We start from the raw sequence: 16,689 nt of genomic DNA on the forward strand, positions 1-16,689 counted from the left end.
TTCAAAGCTTGTGCAGAAAGGTCATAATGCACTGAAGGGTATTTTTTAACAGAGGACTAACATGAGTCACAGCCTGCATACACTTCTCTTTTCCATCTGTAAGCTAGCAAAAGTACAAAATAAAAATTAGCAGACGGAGACACTAGCTAGCTAGTTAACTTAATAGCTCAGCTGCCAGAACAGCTGGAATGCTGCCAAAGGGACTGGAGAAAACCCTAGTCTGAGCCATTTTTGTCTTTCTCATTAAAAATGGCTAAAAATAGTGACAGTTTAGACAGTGTCTCTGAGAGCTGTTACAGATATCTAAAAGTTAGCCTGCAGACAGAAAAAGCCCAACACTGCTGTGTCAGGAACTGTATTACAGCTACATTGCTCTTTCCTAGGTGGCTGAGAGGTGAAGCTTCATGTGTCCAAAGTGCCCAGCAGAAACATCTCCCCGCATCAGTTTGCCAATATTTAATCAGATAAGTGCCATGTAAATAGTCACACAGAAACTATCAGCTGTGCAACTGTGACACATGCTTGTGTAAGATCGGTTATTTTATTTTTGTCATAAGAAACTCTTTATTAATTTTCTGTTGAAGGTCAGGTGCTAACTGTTCCACTCTCATCTGAGCTTCTTTTTGTAAGCCCCAATAAGAAACCCTACCATGATCCATCTCTGACTGCTCCTTTCGTTTTTGCCTTCTGCTGTTACACAGACTGTTGATCTGTCTGAGGAGGTAGAAATGAAAGCAACTTTAAAGAATGATGTAACTTTAAAGAAATATTAAGAAAATGAAAATGTTTTGAAGTTTGGTGGAAGACAGAAAAGGGGGAAAACAATCCCTCATCTTAATTTTTCCCACCCCGTTGCTAGTACAGTAAGAAAACCAATCACCTGTGCTAGAGCAGCGGTGGGGGAGGTGTAATGGATTTTTCCAAGCCCATGAAAAAACAGACTACTAAAATACTGTCAAATTTCAGAATGTGACAATAGGAGAGGTATTATGATGTTTTTTAAATACCAAGCACCAAGTATGCACTTCTTTAATTCAAGTAAAACCCAGCAAAGAACTTACTGGTAAGAATATACACTCAAGTTCCTAAAAACCCTAGCCACTCATTGTATGCATTGTCCTTTTAAAACAGCTTTTACTCATAAGTGTGTGATTTTTCTAGGAGAGTCAACCATGTGAAATTCATAATAATGTCCTAGGTACGATGAAGATAAAGAAATAATTTGGGGGGTATATGTAAAGGCTGGAGCTAATAAAGCTCCATAACTTTTCACTTTCAATTTACATTTTTACCCCTGTTTTCAGAAACACCAGTTACACTATACCACAGTAATTTATCACCTAGACAGATATCGAGTGTGTTTTAGGTCAGTCTCCTAAATGGTACAATGAAAAGGTTCAGCTAATAAAATGTAGTACGTGGCACTTCCACTGCATAATCTAGATCAAGTGCTATAGCACCAACCTCCTCTCCCCTGAAAAACGTAATACCAAATATCCTGTGTTGTTTTGCAGACTACAGAGTCTGCAGACGAAGTATCTTCCCACTTATTTGAATCTGAAGATCGACTCATTTGGAAGATGGTATTGTCATTTGTGTACTAGGAAATAGCTTAACTGTGTGTTTACACTTAAGGCAGAAGGATACCTGTCATCTAATAACAGTATCAGTACAGAACAAGTTAAAATGCACTTCATGTAAGCATTCTAGAAGTTACATTGAAGATTCTACAAGTGTATCCAAAAGAACAGAAGTTGTCTTAATGAATGCAAAGCAATCTGGTCACTCACTGTGTCTATTGAAACAGTATTTCCCTCTACATGTTGTTCTCCAGTCTTTAGAAAAAGTGTTACAATAAAGATAGTCACATACGTGGATGGATTTGTATGCAAATGTAAAATTTGAAGTTCTTGACTTTTTGTTGTCCAGTTTTCACATTTCATAACTTTGTTTTCCTCTTGGAATACACTCAGAATTTTTCAGTCCTTCTGCACTTGGACTTCTTTCTGAGCTGCCTCTAGATGAAAGATACTCCACTTACATTTTCCATTGCTTTAAAGCAATTCAAAATTCAGTAATTCTTTGAAACAATGTTTGTTTCTGTAAAACTACCAAAATGAGCATGAGAACATGATCTGGCAATTCTTACAGACTGTGAAATATCAGCAGCAGCCTACGTTCTGAGCATCTACCTTTGCAATATCAGAAACATTTTTCTTTGCAATGTCACAGCTCTTCTACCATTCCCCTTTTTCTTTGCATGACTTTATGGGAAATTACATTGCTTTTGGGAGCACATTTGTACTGTGTGTACTCTACCTTGGGCTCTCTACTTCATAAATCAGCTCTACATTTTTATCAAAGATGATGTCAGTTCATCCCTTACCTTTATTCCTTGGCCAAGACTCTCGAGTGAATTAATATCCAGACCTTCCTTGCAGGCCTGCAAACAGGAAATCACTTTCTGGCTCTCAATTTTGCCTGGGCGGATAGTTAGACTGGCTAGGCTGCCGTGGAAATACTGAGCAAACCTGGGCTTGGTGACTTCACCTCCTGCAAGAAAGAGAATATAAAATGATTATTGATACCAATACACAAAACATGCATCTAATAATTCACTTTGTTTTAATGTATGTTTAAAGAGTTGAAACCCATTTTAGCCAAGTACTTTTGAAATTCCATTTATTGTGGTAAGTAGAATCACTTTGTGGGTTGTTGGATAGTAGCTAGTAGCAGCCTGCCTTTAAGATGATTGTCAGTGTTTTCCCAGTATTGTATTCAGGTGTTTACAAAGCTGTGGTAACATACTCTGAGATGAAAGATGAATTCCCAAACCTGTGTCCAAGGAAGCATTTACAAAAGTGAATTGATGAGATTATTGGAGTGATGAAACATGATTTTTTTTTAAAAAAAGTTTAAGGTCTAATGTTTATTTATGCAGAAACTGCACTTGCAAGTTTTCTACTGCAAGATTTCTTACACAGCCTTTTACTTTCTCCTCCAAAAACATACTACCTGACACTTAGATGTGCTAAGAGTCATGTAAGCAAACTGCCAGACTCTCTGCAAACTATTGTCTCTAAGGATATGGTATAAATTCACAGCCATGACTCCACACCAACACACACCTCTATGCTAAAAGGCATACAGTACCTTACCCAAACCAGCTTACTTGGTGCTAGATCAGGTCCCATCACTGTATGTTGCATTAGTCCCTACAGCTGTATTCTATTCAGCCTCACTCTATGCAGCTTCAAAGGAAGACTGATCTTTAGGAGTTGTCAATAAAATGTGATTACATACTGCCTGCACCAGTGATCATAACATCTACATTACTCTTGGGATATTTAGTGATTTACTCATCCTCCTCTAGGAGAATTTTTTAGAGCTTGTCTTTCCTGCAAGTGCTAGCTGAATAGTACAGGTGAATTACTGCCTGCCTTGAGCCTGAGAGGACGAAGAAAGCCACGCAACAGTGAAGCCAGGCAGACTAATGGGATTAGTAGCTGATAAGATGCTATAATTGGTAGATAACTCATCTCTACAGTGTTTGTAGCTTTAGTGTCAAATAACCTATTTCTACCATGCAAAACAGCTCAAGCTTGAACTTTAACTTGGGAATGTGTGTGGAATGGGTTTAGAAGTAAGGGATAAAATGGCAAGTTTACTTTAGGTTGATGTTGCTACCTAAAAACCTGAAAACCATCTCTTTTAGTCTGTGCATTATAAGCACAATGACGAAGGCTCACGTTATGTTATAGGGTAAGGAAAATATACACTGGTGTACTGAGAGAAAAGTAGATGTCTAGGTTTCTGTCCTTTTATGTTAACATTGCAGCACAAACTGCCTCTCTTTTTACCCCAAAGAAAGATCCTCAAAGAGAGATTATTCTTTTCTCATTCGTCCATCAATTACATAAAAAAAACTTCCTTTGGGCAGAATTTTTTAGAGCTTTCATAGAAGCTTTCACGTCTGCAACAGCTGAAGTGCAGGATAAGTTCATACTGTAATTTAGGCCTTTCTGATACTTACCCAAGACAATTATTTGGTAAATAGGTAGTGTACTACAGGGACATTAGCTGTTGTTATATTTATGTATTTGCATTGACTTTAAAAGTACATATTGCCACTAATACAACAGCAGTTTTTTATGAACTTAAAAAGGTAAGACAAATTTAAAAAAAAAGGCAAAAAAAAAAAAAAGCAACCCTCTCCCTGAGAAGGAGACAAAAACAGATGAAACAGATGAGACCTTACAGAAGAAGGGAATCACATTGTGCTTTGAAGCTTCATAATCTCATCTCCTTAACAGAATTCTGAAGACAGCAAGTTCCAAGGCTAAAACACCAACACTAATCCTGGAGCTTTGAAATTCAGAAACCTACCGTAAGTCTGCCAGCAGATCTTAATAGTTCTGACGAGACGCAAAATGAGAATCAGTCTCAGATAAGCTAATGTATTTAAATGTGAAACTAGCTCATTAAAATGTATGAAGGAATAGACAAGAAGCTAGAACAAAGAATTAGGTGCTGTGGCTATGCCTGACAGTAGCAAGCAGTGTAAAACAGCTGAAGTGAGCTTATAGAACAGCATGATTGGTACTTACATCCATATATAGAAATTCCAGGTTTGGAATTTTTGGGGAGTTGTTTCTTTATTGTAGACTAACTCTTCTCAGGTGCCATCGACAAAACATTTACTTGCCATTCAAATGTAGTAGATGCATGGCTGGAGTGCAAAGCCAGTTTAGCTTCATCTAGAAGGAATTCAGTTCATGTGCTCTGACACTGGTCCACAGTGTGGACAACAGCAGCAAAGTGGAGATGATCAGGAGATTGTTAGAAGTGCAGTCCTGGTCCAAGCTCACACACTGATGTGGATGCACAAACACAGCAGCTCTGGAAGTGACTATCTTCAGTGGAAAAATAGCTGAGACTAGCTACTGTCTTGTTGTGTCAGTCAAAAAAATCTACAAAACTATACCCACAGTTACAGCAGGGTGATTCAGGATGGGACAACTGCACCATAACAACTGATAGCAGGGTCTGAAGGCACACTGGGGGATGATACAGGCTGTCCCCTAGACCCAAGACAAGACCAGCTGTACTTAACCATTCTTGAAAGCTGCAATAGATATTCTAACCTCTTCTGCAGACAGAGGCTCCTCAAGCAATCCTCTCCATTGATCACAGGTCTTTATAGAGCTGAAAGCTTATTCCTAATAGGGAATGTGTGCTGTTAAAATATTACCCTTTTCCTTTGATGGGCTAACTAAAGCCTTTATCTCTTTCTACTCAAGACTGTAGACTCTGATCATACCTATTGCTGTCCCTGGAACTCCTGCTGTTATCTGAAGTACAAATTACAGCCCTAGAGGTCTTCTGAATGTTATGTGTCTCTTACATAGGACATCCCTGTTAATTTAGGATAGCATGAATACTAGCTTTTTCCACATGAATAAACATGAGCAATTTTATATGCACACTTACTATCTGAAACCTTATTAGAAAGAATAGACTGCCAAATAAGTGTTCCATAAGAACCTTTTGCCAGAGTTAAAGACAAAATGATATACCTGCCAATTTTATCTTCTAAGGTGAACAGAAGTCATTATATCTGATTCTTATCACAGTGCTTGCAATTGTAGTGTGTAGACATTTTCATATTCTCCACCTCAGCATTTCAGAATCTTCTCAGCTCAATGGGTATGTTATCTTGTTGATGTATTTCAATAGCCAGTAATTATTGGATTGTAAATGGACAAAATCTGATGCCATAAAAGCAGGAAGCAAAAAACAAAACTGTCAGTAAAACTGAAGAGATGGCATAAAGCCAATCTGCTTCAATCCTGTACTCCAGCTTTGATAAAAAGGATTATGGGGACAATAGTTTTTCAGTCTCAAAAAAGATTGAGGAAGAAAAGATTGTTAGAATAAATTGAAAATCCTCAGCAACTGACTGTTTTACTTCTGTCTATATCAGTGTTTTATTCATGCTTGGTTCTCCTACATTACCATGTTTGCATGCCATTTTTCATTCTGCTTCAGCAGCCTAATATTCTTCATGTATGTGGCCTCAGCTTCTCGGTATGTTCAAATTGAGCCCAGGATGGCAAATCTCCAAGTCCTAGCTGCTCCAACATTCTTAGTTCCCAAAATTACAAGTGTGTAAGGATGTTTAATCCGGTATGAGAATGGTAATTCTGTAATTAAGGACTGTAAGGACAGTGTAATTACAGCTAGTGCTAAAAGTAGCAACATTTTTATAGAATATTATCCAAATCCTTCTAAATACTGATATTTTCAAATATCACCCCTTGACCCTGAGCATGATATACTTCATGCCTGTGTGGCTCCACAGGCAGCTGATAAGCAGCGCAGATTCACTGCCCTCACTGGGCCGGAGGAAGGCTCAGTTCCATTGTCTCAATTTGACTCATAACTGAAAGCCTCACATGCTAGGAAACAACTGACAAAACGGCATAAGCTACTCCCAGCTGCTCTTACTGCTTTGAGACAATTTGAACCCAACTGTTGGTTGTGGTACCAACTGAGCCTAAGCAACAATATTTCTGAGATAATAAAGACAGCCTAAATATATTACACAAGCCTCGGGAGCAACAACTCAAAGTGGTGCTCTGGTAATGGTGATCCTGAGGTAATCCAAGTGTCCTAAATTTGTTTCTCTTTCCTAATGTCCTGGTGCAGGGAAAACTAAAGTGTTTTGCAAGACAGCATCTACAAGTTTCTACCCAGAGGTCAGCCCATCCTGTTAACCTAGATTGCCTCAGCAAGTTTCATGGGATTTTTTGCTCTCAGAGTCTTTTTGTCGTTTCTTATCAGTCCCATACAGCTCAATCAAACAAAAACTCCACAAAGATGTTACAGTAGTATCAAGACCTTCATCATAAGGGAATAAAAAAACATTACTCCTCAACTCCATTACATGTTGTGTTTCATTCAGCTCTATATTTATTGATTATTATGGATTAATATGCTGTGAGTATTAATTCTTAGGGGGATACTTAAGTAGTTAAGACTTACTTAAGTGAATAATGTGACAGATAAAGGAAAAAGTAACCTTCCTTACAGTCAGCTGGGGGGTTAGGTTGATGTCTGCAACACACGAAAGGCTGAAATAACCTTTTAGAGCAACATTACTTATTCTCATTCTAGACCCTGAATTACAAATCTCAGCTGCTGTTTCCTTCAATCACCATTACAGTTGTGAGGAAACACAGGCCACAGTATTATTCAAATCTGGGTGATAAAACTGTGCATTACTTTTTCACCTGACCCAGCACTCCCAAAGTTTGGCAGATACAGATGGATGAATGTTGGCTTTTTGGCATTAATTCAGTCCTCATAATGGTAACACGGTGTCAACAGACTGTGGGAGGCATCCAGAGGAACTGTCAATGTATATAATTATTCACTCTAATGCTGCTCACTGCTTAGTCACTGTCAAAGTGGTTTGCATCACATTTCTCAGTTGCTAAAATAATAGCTATCTTCTGGACTGGGATTCTTCTTGTTCTGTGCTGAATGAGATCTCTTCTGCCTTTAATTACATTAATGCGGGGCAAGCAGGGCAGCTGTGGCACTAGGGGCAGAGGGATCCATCCCACCAGAACTTTGCTCGGGGTCACCCTGACAGAGTCTGAATTACTTTCCTTTTCTGCTAAGTGTGAATGTTTGTGGGGGTGACCAGAGAGAGCACACGATGACACCAGAACACACAGTAGAAGAAGGGTAGAGAAGTAGAGAAGGGTTTTGTGGTCTCCCCACTAGACAAAACCATTATAGAAGCCAATTGGGTTATGGTTCCAAGAAAGAGACAGCTTAGGCATAAACTAGGCACTGGGCTTAGAACAGGACATGCAAGTCAGAGGAGGACACACGCACCAGAAAAGGCTGCACGCTGCACCTACACAGTAGCCCTCAGTGGGGAGTGATCAAGCTGCCAATGAAAGCAAGACTTAACAATGTTACTGTATTTTGCATATTCCTTAACAGTCACAAGCACAGGTACAATTGGTGCTTGAAATTTCAAATATAAATAGACCAAATGTAGAAATAACCCACTTAATTTCAGATGAGTATGTTGTAGATGCCTGTCCTACTTGTGTGCTGATCAGTTGGGGTGACTCCCTTACACATGGAGAAAAGCAAATGCTTCCAACATACACTTCACCTTGTCCTAAAAATCTCTCAGTAAGTCACAGTTTTGAGGGTTCCTGTCAACTAGCAAACACTTTCTGATCCCAGCCACAAGGATGTTCTATTATACATGACACTGGAGAGTTCAGGAGAAATTGAAGAACTCCCAGGGTTCAGACTTCAGTGTTAAGGTACATACATTAATGAAGTACAGGTTATTTTCATGAAGCTTTTTTTTTTTTTTTTTTAAATTTAATTTTGGGTTGATAAAAAGTGGGACCAAATTTGATTACCACTGAATTTCACAGTTGCGTTGCTTTGACATTGGAGATGAAAAGGGCTGTTTTCATTCGTATACCAATCTCCAATACACAGTCATGCCTTTCAATCAAAAATGAGTCACTTTATTGAGCTCACAGATCTTCTTTTAGGCCTTTCTGCCCTACCTTAATAATGAGCAAGTAATTATCAGGGCAGTCTAAGCACATGAGGTTTTCACTGGAAACGATGAATCAAGAGAATTTCCAACTGCAATGTGATTCTTCTAAGATGTTATAGACTCTGGTTATACTGAGCCAGATAATTAAGGAATGATTGATTATTCAGGGTCCCAACAGAAAGACTGAAGTGAATCAGGGAGCTGCTGCAAGACATTCTGGCTCTGAATGCCTCAGGTCCAAGTCCCAGAATTTATCCCGTCTCCTTATTACAGCAGTTTAGGGAGCTGGATTTAACTCCCTGTCAAGCAGATTCGCTGTTAAACAGGAGAAACCTAACATAGATTTCAGGCAAGACATAATTACAGACTCGAGTTTTTATACTCCCAGAGCTTCTTACCACAAACACACACACACACACACGCGTTGTAGGTTTTTGTTGTTGTTGTTGTTTCGTTTTTGTTTTTTAAATAAAATTCAGCTAGAAATTACCCAGAAGATTATTCATCAATCCTGGCCCTATTTCAGTCTGCCTCTGCTCTTGGTAGACATCATAACCTGATGACCTTAAACAGACAGCTTTAGGTTTTAAAGCATTATGTGAACTAGGACAACTATGCCAAATATGAAATAGGACAAGAATGCTAAAGGCTACCTGCTCTTAAGTATGCATATGCTAGTTTATCTCTATGCAATATGTCTATAGATCAAAAGCTTTGTTTAACTTGTGCTATTTAAGATAATTTCTCTGAAGATAAGAAAAACACTCTATAATCTCTCACAATTATGCCAATATATATTTGCTATTCCTAAAGGAATTGGGGAAATGTTGACAAACATGGAGAAATGTTACAATTTTATTTACCTTAGAATAAACCACAGTCCAAGCTATGTTAATGCTACATGAAAAAACTATACTCCTGTTCCTCCAATAACAACCCTGTGCTGCTGCATATTGCCCAGTGCAGAAATACAGTTAAATAAGGGACACATATCTATGCTGAATTATTGACAGATTTGAATGTAAATTCAGCTCTCTAAGAAAACACCCTCCTAAAATAACCTTTCACATGTTTGTAGTTCTGCAATAGCCAAAATACCAGTGAAGTTTTTGATGAGAAGAAGAGCAATAGAGAGAAAGAATACTGCTGTACTAACAAGCAGCAGTATACAGACATACAGACATTATGTTGAAATCTACTGAGATGGTCTTGCATTAATTTGTCTGCTTGTCTCACTCCACTGATGCCCTGGCTTGGTAAAGCCTACGCCAGCCCCCAAGGCAGCATCCACTGGGGTTATGCTATGTAGTAGGGAGTAATCTTTATCTGTAGAACGTCTTAATTTCTGGGGGACGTGCAACACTGAGCGACACAGGCTGCTGCTGCACTGCCCACAGCGTGGCCCTCAGTGTTCTGATCCTCTCCAACTTCTAATTCTTACCATACCTCTCATCTTTATTAGTAAGTAGGTTCTCTGACTGCAACTTTGTGATTGATATGTCAACAGAGTGTTTAGAAGATAAGGTTATTCCACAGAAGTATTTTATAAAAAATTGGTTTCCACTGTAGATTAAGGACAGAGGAAAATGACAGAAGAATACAAAACAAAAATAAACAAACAAACAAAAACCAAAACAAAAATTGCTTAGAAACCAGAAATTACAATAGCCTTCTGCTACATTCACGGTTACAGTTTGCTTATTAACAGGCTTCTACTAAAGATCTTCCCCTGCACATTGTGGCTGGCATAAATTAATTGCAGTGTGAAGCCCTCCAGCACTCCAGAATGGGTGGCATTATTAGAAATAATGACTTACATGACTTACAGTCACGGTAAGCTACAGTATAACCTTCTGACAAGTCATTAACTTGTGTCACAGCTTTCCTGACAGGATTTTGGGAATGCTACATTAAAAAAAAAAAAAAAAAGTGCCACTATGGGAGGGAAAAGGTATGAACCTAAGACCTTATCTTTTCAAAGAACCCTGGAAGAAATCTGTTTGCAGTCTGTGGTACAAAAAATGATTAGACTACCAAATCATGTAATTTGCTGCCTTTTTCTGACTGCCTTTGCCACTGAATGATTAGCAACAAAAGGATCAGAGTGAGACCATATAAACCTTGGTTTAATGGAGGAATTTTCTTACTCTCTAAAAGGGTTCATTTACTATGTTCTCAGATAAACTGAATCATAAATAATGAACTCAGAGGAGAAGTTACTAGAGTAAGATCCTGGAAAGTGCAGTTTGAGGAAAAGCTAACCTTAATCTTTTTGTTTGCATTGCTTAGAAGAATGAAACAGAATTGCAAAAGCTATAAGGGTGAATGAGAACAATTTGGTGGTCAGTTACAAAGTCTGATTCTGTTCTTGCTCTGATGTGGATTTGTTTTAGGTGACCTGAGGAAAATTCTCCTACCCACTTGATGCTGCATTTCATTCTTGTATAGTAAGAATAACTATAATTCCTTGCTCCGGAACTGTTACCTCTTCACTGTTTGGAAAGTTCTCAAGAATCTAGAGCTGGAAGACCTGATCTATGGGCAAAGTATTATTTTTTATTGCTATAGTAGAAGAGTTTTATATGGACAGGGCTTCTCTGTCATGGAAAGTAAATTCTGATGGCCAGATTAACAATTACATAATCAAAAGTATTGTCTCTAATATGTACATCCAATACGTGTGCCACAATGTCACAGTTGTCCCAGTCATCACAGGCCATACATGACACGCTAGTCTCAGCAGCCTGGAAGGACTCATCAGCCACACACCTCGGTGCAGTTACACAGTATGGGCAGCAGAACCAAATTCCTATTTTAACGTAACCACAACACCCACCCAAACCCTCACCCAACTCTAATTACATAAAAAAAAAAAAAAGAAAAAAAAAGAGGAAAAAAAAAATCTCACATGTATTTTGCTATACTTTTCACACAATATTGTATAATAATAACTGCAGTACTATTGCTACAACTGCTAATATATTTTTTTAATTGTCTTCCTCCAGACACCACAGCATATAATGCATATAGAATCTGTTCAGAAAGGCTCGCAATTTCAGATGCATCAGGTTTGGTTGTATGACTTTTTAAGCTGTTAAAATTGGATACTAATTTTTGTGTTGGCCTTGGTATGTTTTGACGTTTCAGTGATTTATTTGTCTGTCAGTTTGAGGATTCTCTTAATTCATTTTTATTTAAATATGGTTAAGTGAAGAAACAACAGGTGCCAACTGTTTATTTTGAAAGCTCTCTTTGAGTGCATTTCCTGAAGTGCCATACTCTGCCCTTCTGAGGTGCCCTGAAACAAGAGCAGAAGTTGAGCCTTGAGGAGGTTTCTGTGATCCAGACTGACCATGTCTGCTTCCAATATCCCTTCACGGAGGTAGTTATGAGAAGCAGGGCTGGGTTCAGAGTCACTGCCAGGGTCACACTTGCCTCATGTTCCCTTCCGTGTCTCTTTGGTTCTTGGAAGCACACTTAAAAGAAGGCAATTTTGTCCTTTGAGAAGAGAGCAATTTTGCCTCAAGTTTTATTTTACCATTAGAAACAGAACAGCACTTTGGACCTAAATAACCCCACCTACTTCAAAGTCGCACCCTTGACAATCATCTGTGAGACCACTGATCTGAACAAGAAAATCCTTTTAAAGAAGAAAAAATTAAGTCAAATCCTCAGCCTTCAGTATCTGCAGCAGAAGCTGTTAAAATCTGTCAGGATACAAAAAGGCCTAACCTAGGTAACAGCTGTACCAGCAGTCCACAACGCTCATCCCCACACTCAGTTCACTAAGAGCCCAGTCTGCTTAGCTCTGTAGCAGTATTATTTTTTTTCCCAACCTAGTGTCATTGAAATCACAGCCCAGAAGTCTCCAGCTTGGGTCACACATACTATGTATTAAATGGACTGAAGCCATACCGTTTAGCCTAAAGATAATCCTTTAACTCCCACCCCCAAATTAACTACCCCCACAAAAATATAACAGTATCAAACATGAACTACACAAAATTAAAAACAGGGAGATCTTTGCTAGATATTGCAACAGAACCCTAAATTAGTGTGGTAGCTCTGCCTAGATCTTCCCCTGTAAATGAACTCCGTAAAAAAAAGGACAAAGGCTTTTAAATTATGAAAAAGGAAGATTATGTGAGAATAACATTTAGAATATCTAATTTTAAGAAGAGAAAATTCATATTGATAATGTCAAAACAAAACACAAAAAGATTTTTGTACAACTTTTCCTCTTGCCCACTGTGTCATTAAAGCCATCTGTGAATCTAGCCATCAGGGTTGCTTTTAGTTAAGTCAGTGACTTTCTGTGTTGCCTTGAACTTTAGCCAGTTCCTGACAGACCCTAGAAAAGTTCTATTCTATCACCTTTAAAGTCCTGTTCTCAGCTTTTTTCAGCCAAAAAGAAAATTCACGTAAATTGTGTTGGTATCTGTCAACTATTTGTCCCAGTTAACTATTGTCTAAAACCAAGTTCTGTTTTGTGAACTGTTTGGTAGGTGTTTCACCCCGTATTTCTAGCTAAAAATGGACTAAGACTGCCTTAGCACCTTAGAATAAAATTAAATGCATTCTGTTACATATTCAACATAAATGGAAATTCCAATAGACTTAAAGTTCATCCTTCAGAGATGGAAGCCTGCAAATACCAGTTAGGCAAGATCAGTGGATCAGTGTATATTTGTACAAATGTATAGGATTGGTGTCATGCTGATTAGCTAGCTATCATAATACTTATCTGAGTGATCAATATTTATCAAATCTTGGTTTTAGGACTAGTGTAGCTTTATTCTGCATGTTGTCACTGAAGTAAAGACTGGATCTTTACCCCCAGAGTGTTCATAATCTAACAGCTGGACTTGCTTCTAATAATATTTACACTGAATAGCTCTGTCATAGATAAGATATCCAAATTTTGCTAATAGAATATTGTAAAGGAGCAGAGATCAAACTAGCAAACAAGGTAACAAGAAGAGAGAATAAGAACCAACATTAAAGAGTGGGGAAGAAATCTATACGAAAGCATTTTGTCCTAATTGTACAGTTTGCTTCACTTCATACTTTGCTGTTGTCTTAAGTGAAAACAAGACAGCATAAACAGAGATCAACATGGAAGGGTAAAGAAGAGAACTTCACAAGAGCAGATGAGCAGAAAAAGAGGACTGCTTCAAGTATAAAGCAGAGAACACAAAAGAAAACAGATGCCAGTCACATAAGGACAAGACAAAAGAATGAGAAGAGAGGTATTACAAACACAGAAAACAGGGAAAATTAATACTTAAGTTAAGGCCCATACATGTATGGCTTTGGGGATGTGACTTCTGGCTTTACTTTACTCTCACTTTCATGTCTGTAACAGGGTGAACTGATTAAATTAGTGGAATTACTGGTGATGTACATCCTATGTGAAGAGTGCAGGATTGGGCCATGTTGTTAAAGCAACAACAGAAATCTGATGCAGAGATTGAAAGGAGGAGATAGGTGGAGTTGTAGGAGGAGATTAAGTTCTTTAGAGTAATACTTAGATAGTTTGCTTAAAGTTGGAGACCGAGGGAAGTAATTAAAAATAGTGAAGAGAAAGATAAACAAAATAATCTTTCACATTAAATATACAAACTGGATTCAATACTTCTTTAGAGGATGGAAATGCAAAGCCTGCTAATGTCCTATCCATTTTATCCTTGGACTTGATTAATTATTAACTCTGGATTTACTTCTATTTTTATACCACAAACCTTTTAGTAACTAATTTACTATTCAAGCAGGGAGACAAATTAAGCTCATTGTTCTTAATTCAAAAACTATCTACTATCACATTACCTTGCCAACAAGCACCGATTGTCAGCTGCATGGCTATGTGTGAAGGGTGGATGGGCCAATCGTTGGTCACAAGATAAGGTTCGTATGTTGTTCCATCCATATATAAGGTAACAACGGGAAACTCAACATTGACAACATAGTAATGCCATTCTTTATCACAAATCTGAAAGACAGAATGCAAGAGAAAAGATTACATAGCACTTACTGTCTGGTGACTAATGGTCATATCTCATACTCTTTTAAAATTGTATTGTTTCCAAATTTCACTCATAGAAAAAAAAGTTATTACAATTTATATATCGTTAAAATTAATGAAAGTGTGAAAAAATGGTGATACTTACATTATACATGAAGAATATATTTGATAAATACAGGCATTTTAATGCACACTCATCAAGAACAAGGCATGGATGAAACAGAAAAATCAGACAATTCAGTACTTGTTCTCTATTTTCACATTTGTTAATACATAAGATTAGTTTCCTAGTGTCTTTATTGACATTTGAGAACACAAAACTGCAGGTACTTGGGATGTTTTGGCAGCTACTGGGGATCCTTGTTAGCTTCAAATTAAGAAAATACATAGCACTTAGACATTATGTTGTATTATCAATGGTTTGATTCAATTGCCATTATAAGTATTGCATTAGTATTTAGAAAGTCCTGTTCAGGGTATCAGGACCTTCACTGTACTAGAAGGATTTCTGTTGTGCTCTGTACACACACACATGAACTCAGTTCAAGTAGTCTGTCTTCTTGATTTGGGCAGACAACCCAAATCTTCTCCATGCTTCCTGTTTTATTTAGTCTGAAGCTTTTCCCCAGGTATTCTGCAAAATGAGGACCTATATAGTTTCACTTATCTACATCAGTATCGAAAAGCAACAGCCACAGTTACACTGTACTTTCAAGGTGAGAGTATCAGTGTCAAATTCACATGATTTTCTGAGCTGGATAACCAGAGATTACTGTGAGATTGTCAAATTCTGTTTTAGTTCAAAAATGTACCAGTGTCTCTGAAGACAGAAGTCTAGTGTGTAAATACCACTTCCTGCCCAATTCATTTTTTTTTCTCATTTCTTGTATCTTTCAGATTTAAAAGTTCAAAAAAATAAATCATGGCAAATTGGTAGAATGGGGGATGTTTTTAAAAATAAGTTACATATTATAGTTACAGTTTAAAAATAGTTACAGTCATCCTACTTTCAATTCTGCAGAGATGTTTGTTTTGATGTATTAAGAAACTGAAGTGCTTGAATGCAGATATCCTTGCTGTTTCATAAAGGCAAGCAGAAAAGTGACGTTTAAGCATAACACTGTCCTTGGCCAGGTTAAGTGCTATCTGCTGCAGTATCTGCCCTTTGAAATCAAAAGCTAATGTTTCGTTCCAGAAGACATTTCAACAAGAACTTAATCACTTCTATTTCAAACGGATACATTTATTACTGCAGACATCACAGCTCCACAGCAAGAGATAAATGCAGTAAAGGGGCTGCTAGTCTTCCTGTTGTAAGCAGTAGACAGCACAAATGTTTTCTGAAGGTTAAATGAACTGAAACCAAAATTGAAAGTAAATAAATTGGAAGACTGAAAACTTTATTGAACAAACAGCAATCACGAATACTATTATGCAGTCCTCCCTTTCAAGGAAAAACAGCTTGTCAAGTTTCCTGACCTGATCATTAGACTGTGATGCGTCATAGCCCCATGTGTCACACATTTTATATAAAACAAAATGAATGCTGTGCCTGAGTTTGAGAGAACTTGTGTGATAAAAACTACAGGGGTTGATATTTCACATTTTTCAGACAACTGCCTCAGAGCATTTCTTTTTGCAGCCCTTAACTACATCAGTTGGAATGTCCCAACTATTACATGAGTGAGCAATCCTGACATTTAACCAAAGCAAGAACACTAATGTGGCATCAACAAACATTCTGGGGTGTCATATACATGGAAGCGTGGCAATGTATAGCTAGTTTGATTGCTCTAGTGACTGACCAATAAGGCAGTTACATTTTCTGAAGAAAATGCTGTCTGGAAACACACGATTACAAAATCACCACAATTCAAGAGTCCAGCAACTGGTCTCCAGTGCTTCCACGAAAAATCCAGATGTCCAGCTGCAGATTTCCACAGCTGACAAACTACTAACTGACCTTATTTTTTCTGGTACATCCTGGAACATAAGATACAGCAATTCTAGACAGTTTGTTAAAGTCCTCAAAGTATCACTTGTATGTTTTTCCTTAAATTTCAACACA

General features: G+C 37.8%; 2 protein-coding genes across 12 annotated transcripts in view; one reads left to right on the forward strand and one right to left on the reverse strand.

Moving 5' to 3' along the window:
- SPSB4 (splA/ryanodine receptor domain and SOCS box containing 4) overlaps positions 1–1,877 on the forward strand; it is a 341,175-nt gene extending 339,298 nt beyond the window's left edge. For all 8 annotated transcript variants that reach the window (XM_067002451.1, XM_067002450.1, XM_067002449.1 and 5 more), the window contains 2 exons: positions 384–526; positions 1,515–1,877. The gene's annotated coding sequence lies outside the window, so the exon portion shown is untranslated. The remainder of the gene's footprint in view (positions 1–383; positions 527–1,514) is intronic.
- CLSTN2 (calsyntenin 2) overlaps positions 1–16,689 on the reverse strand; it is a 340,481-nt gene that overhangs the window by 16,327 nt on the left and 307,465 nt on the right. For all 4 annotated transcript variants that reach the window (XM_048062966.2, XM_013188099.3, XM_067002443.1 and 1 more), the window contains 2 exons: positions 14,426–14,588; positions 2,387–2,553 (listed from right to left, as the gene is read on the reverse strand). In XM_048062966.2, the coding sequence (XP_047918923.2) occupies positions 2,387–2,553; positions 14,426–14,588 (330 nt within the window). The remainder of the gene's footprint in view (positions 1–2,386; positions 2,554–14,425; positions 14,589–16,689) is intronic.

This window comes from Anser cygnoides, chromosome 9 (assembly GCF_040182565.1).
Source record: "Anser cygnoides isolate HZ-2024a breed goose chromosome 9, Taihu_goose_T2T_genome, whole genome shotgun sequence".
Taxonomy (NCBI): domain Eukaryota; kingdom Metazoa; phylum Chordata; class Aves; order Anseriformes; family Anatidae; genus Anser; species Anser cygnoides.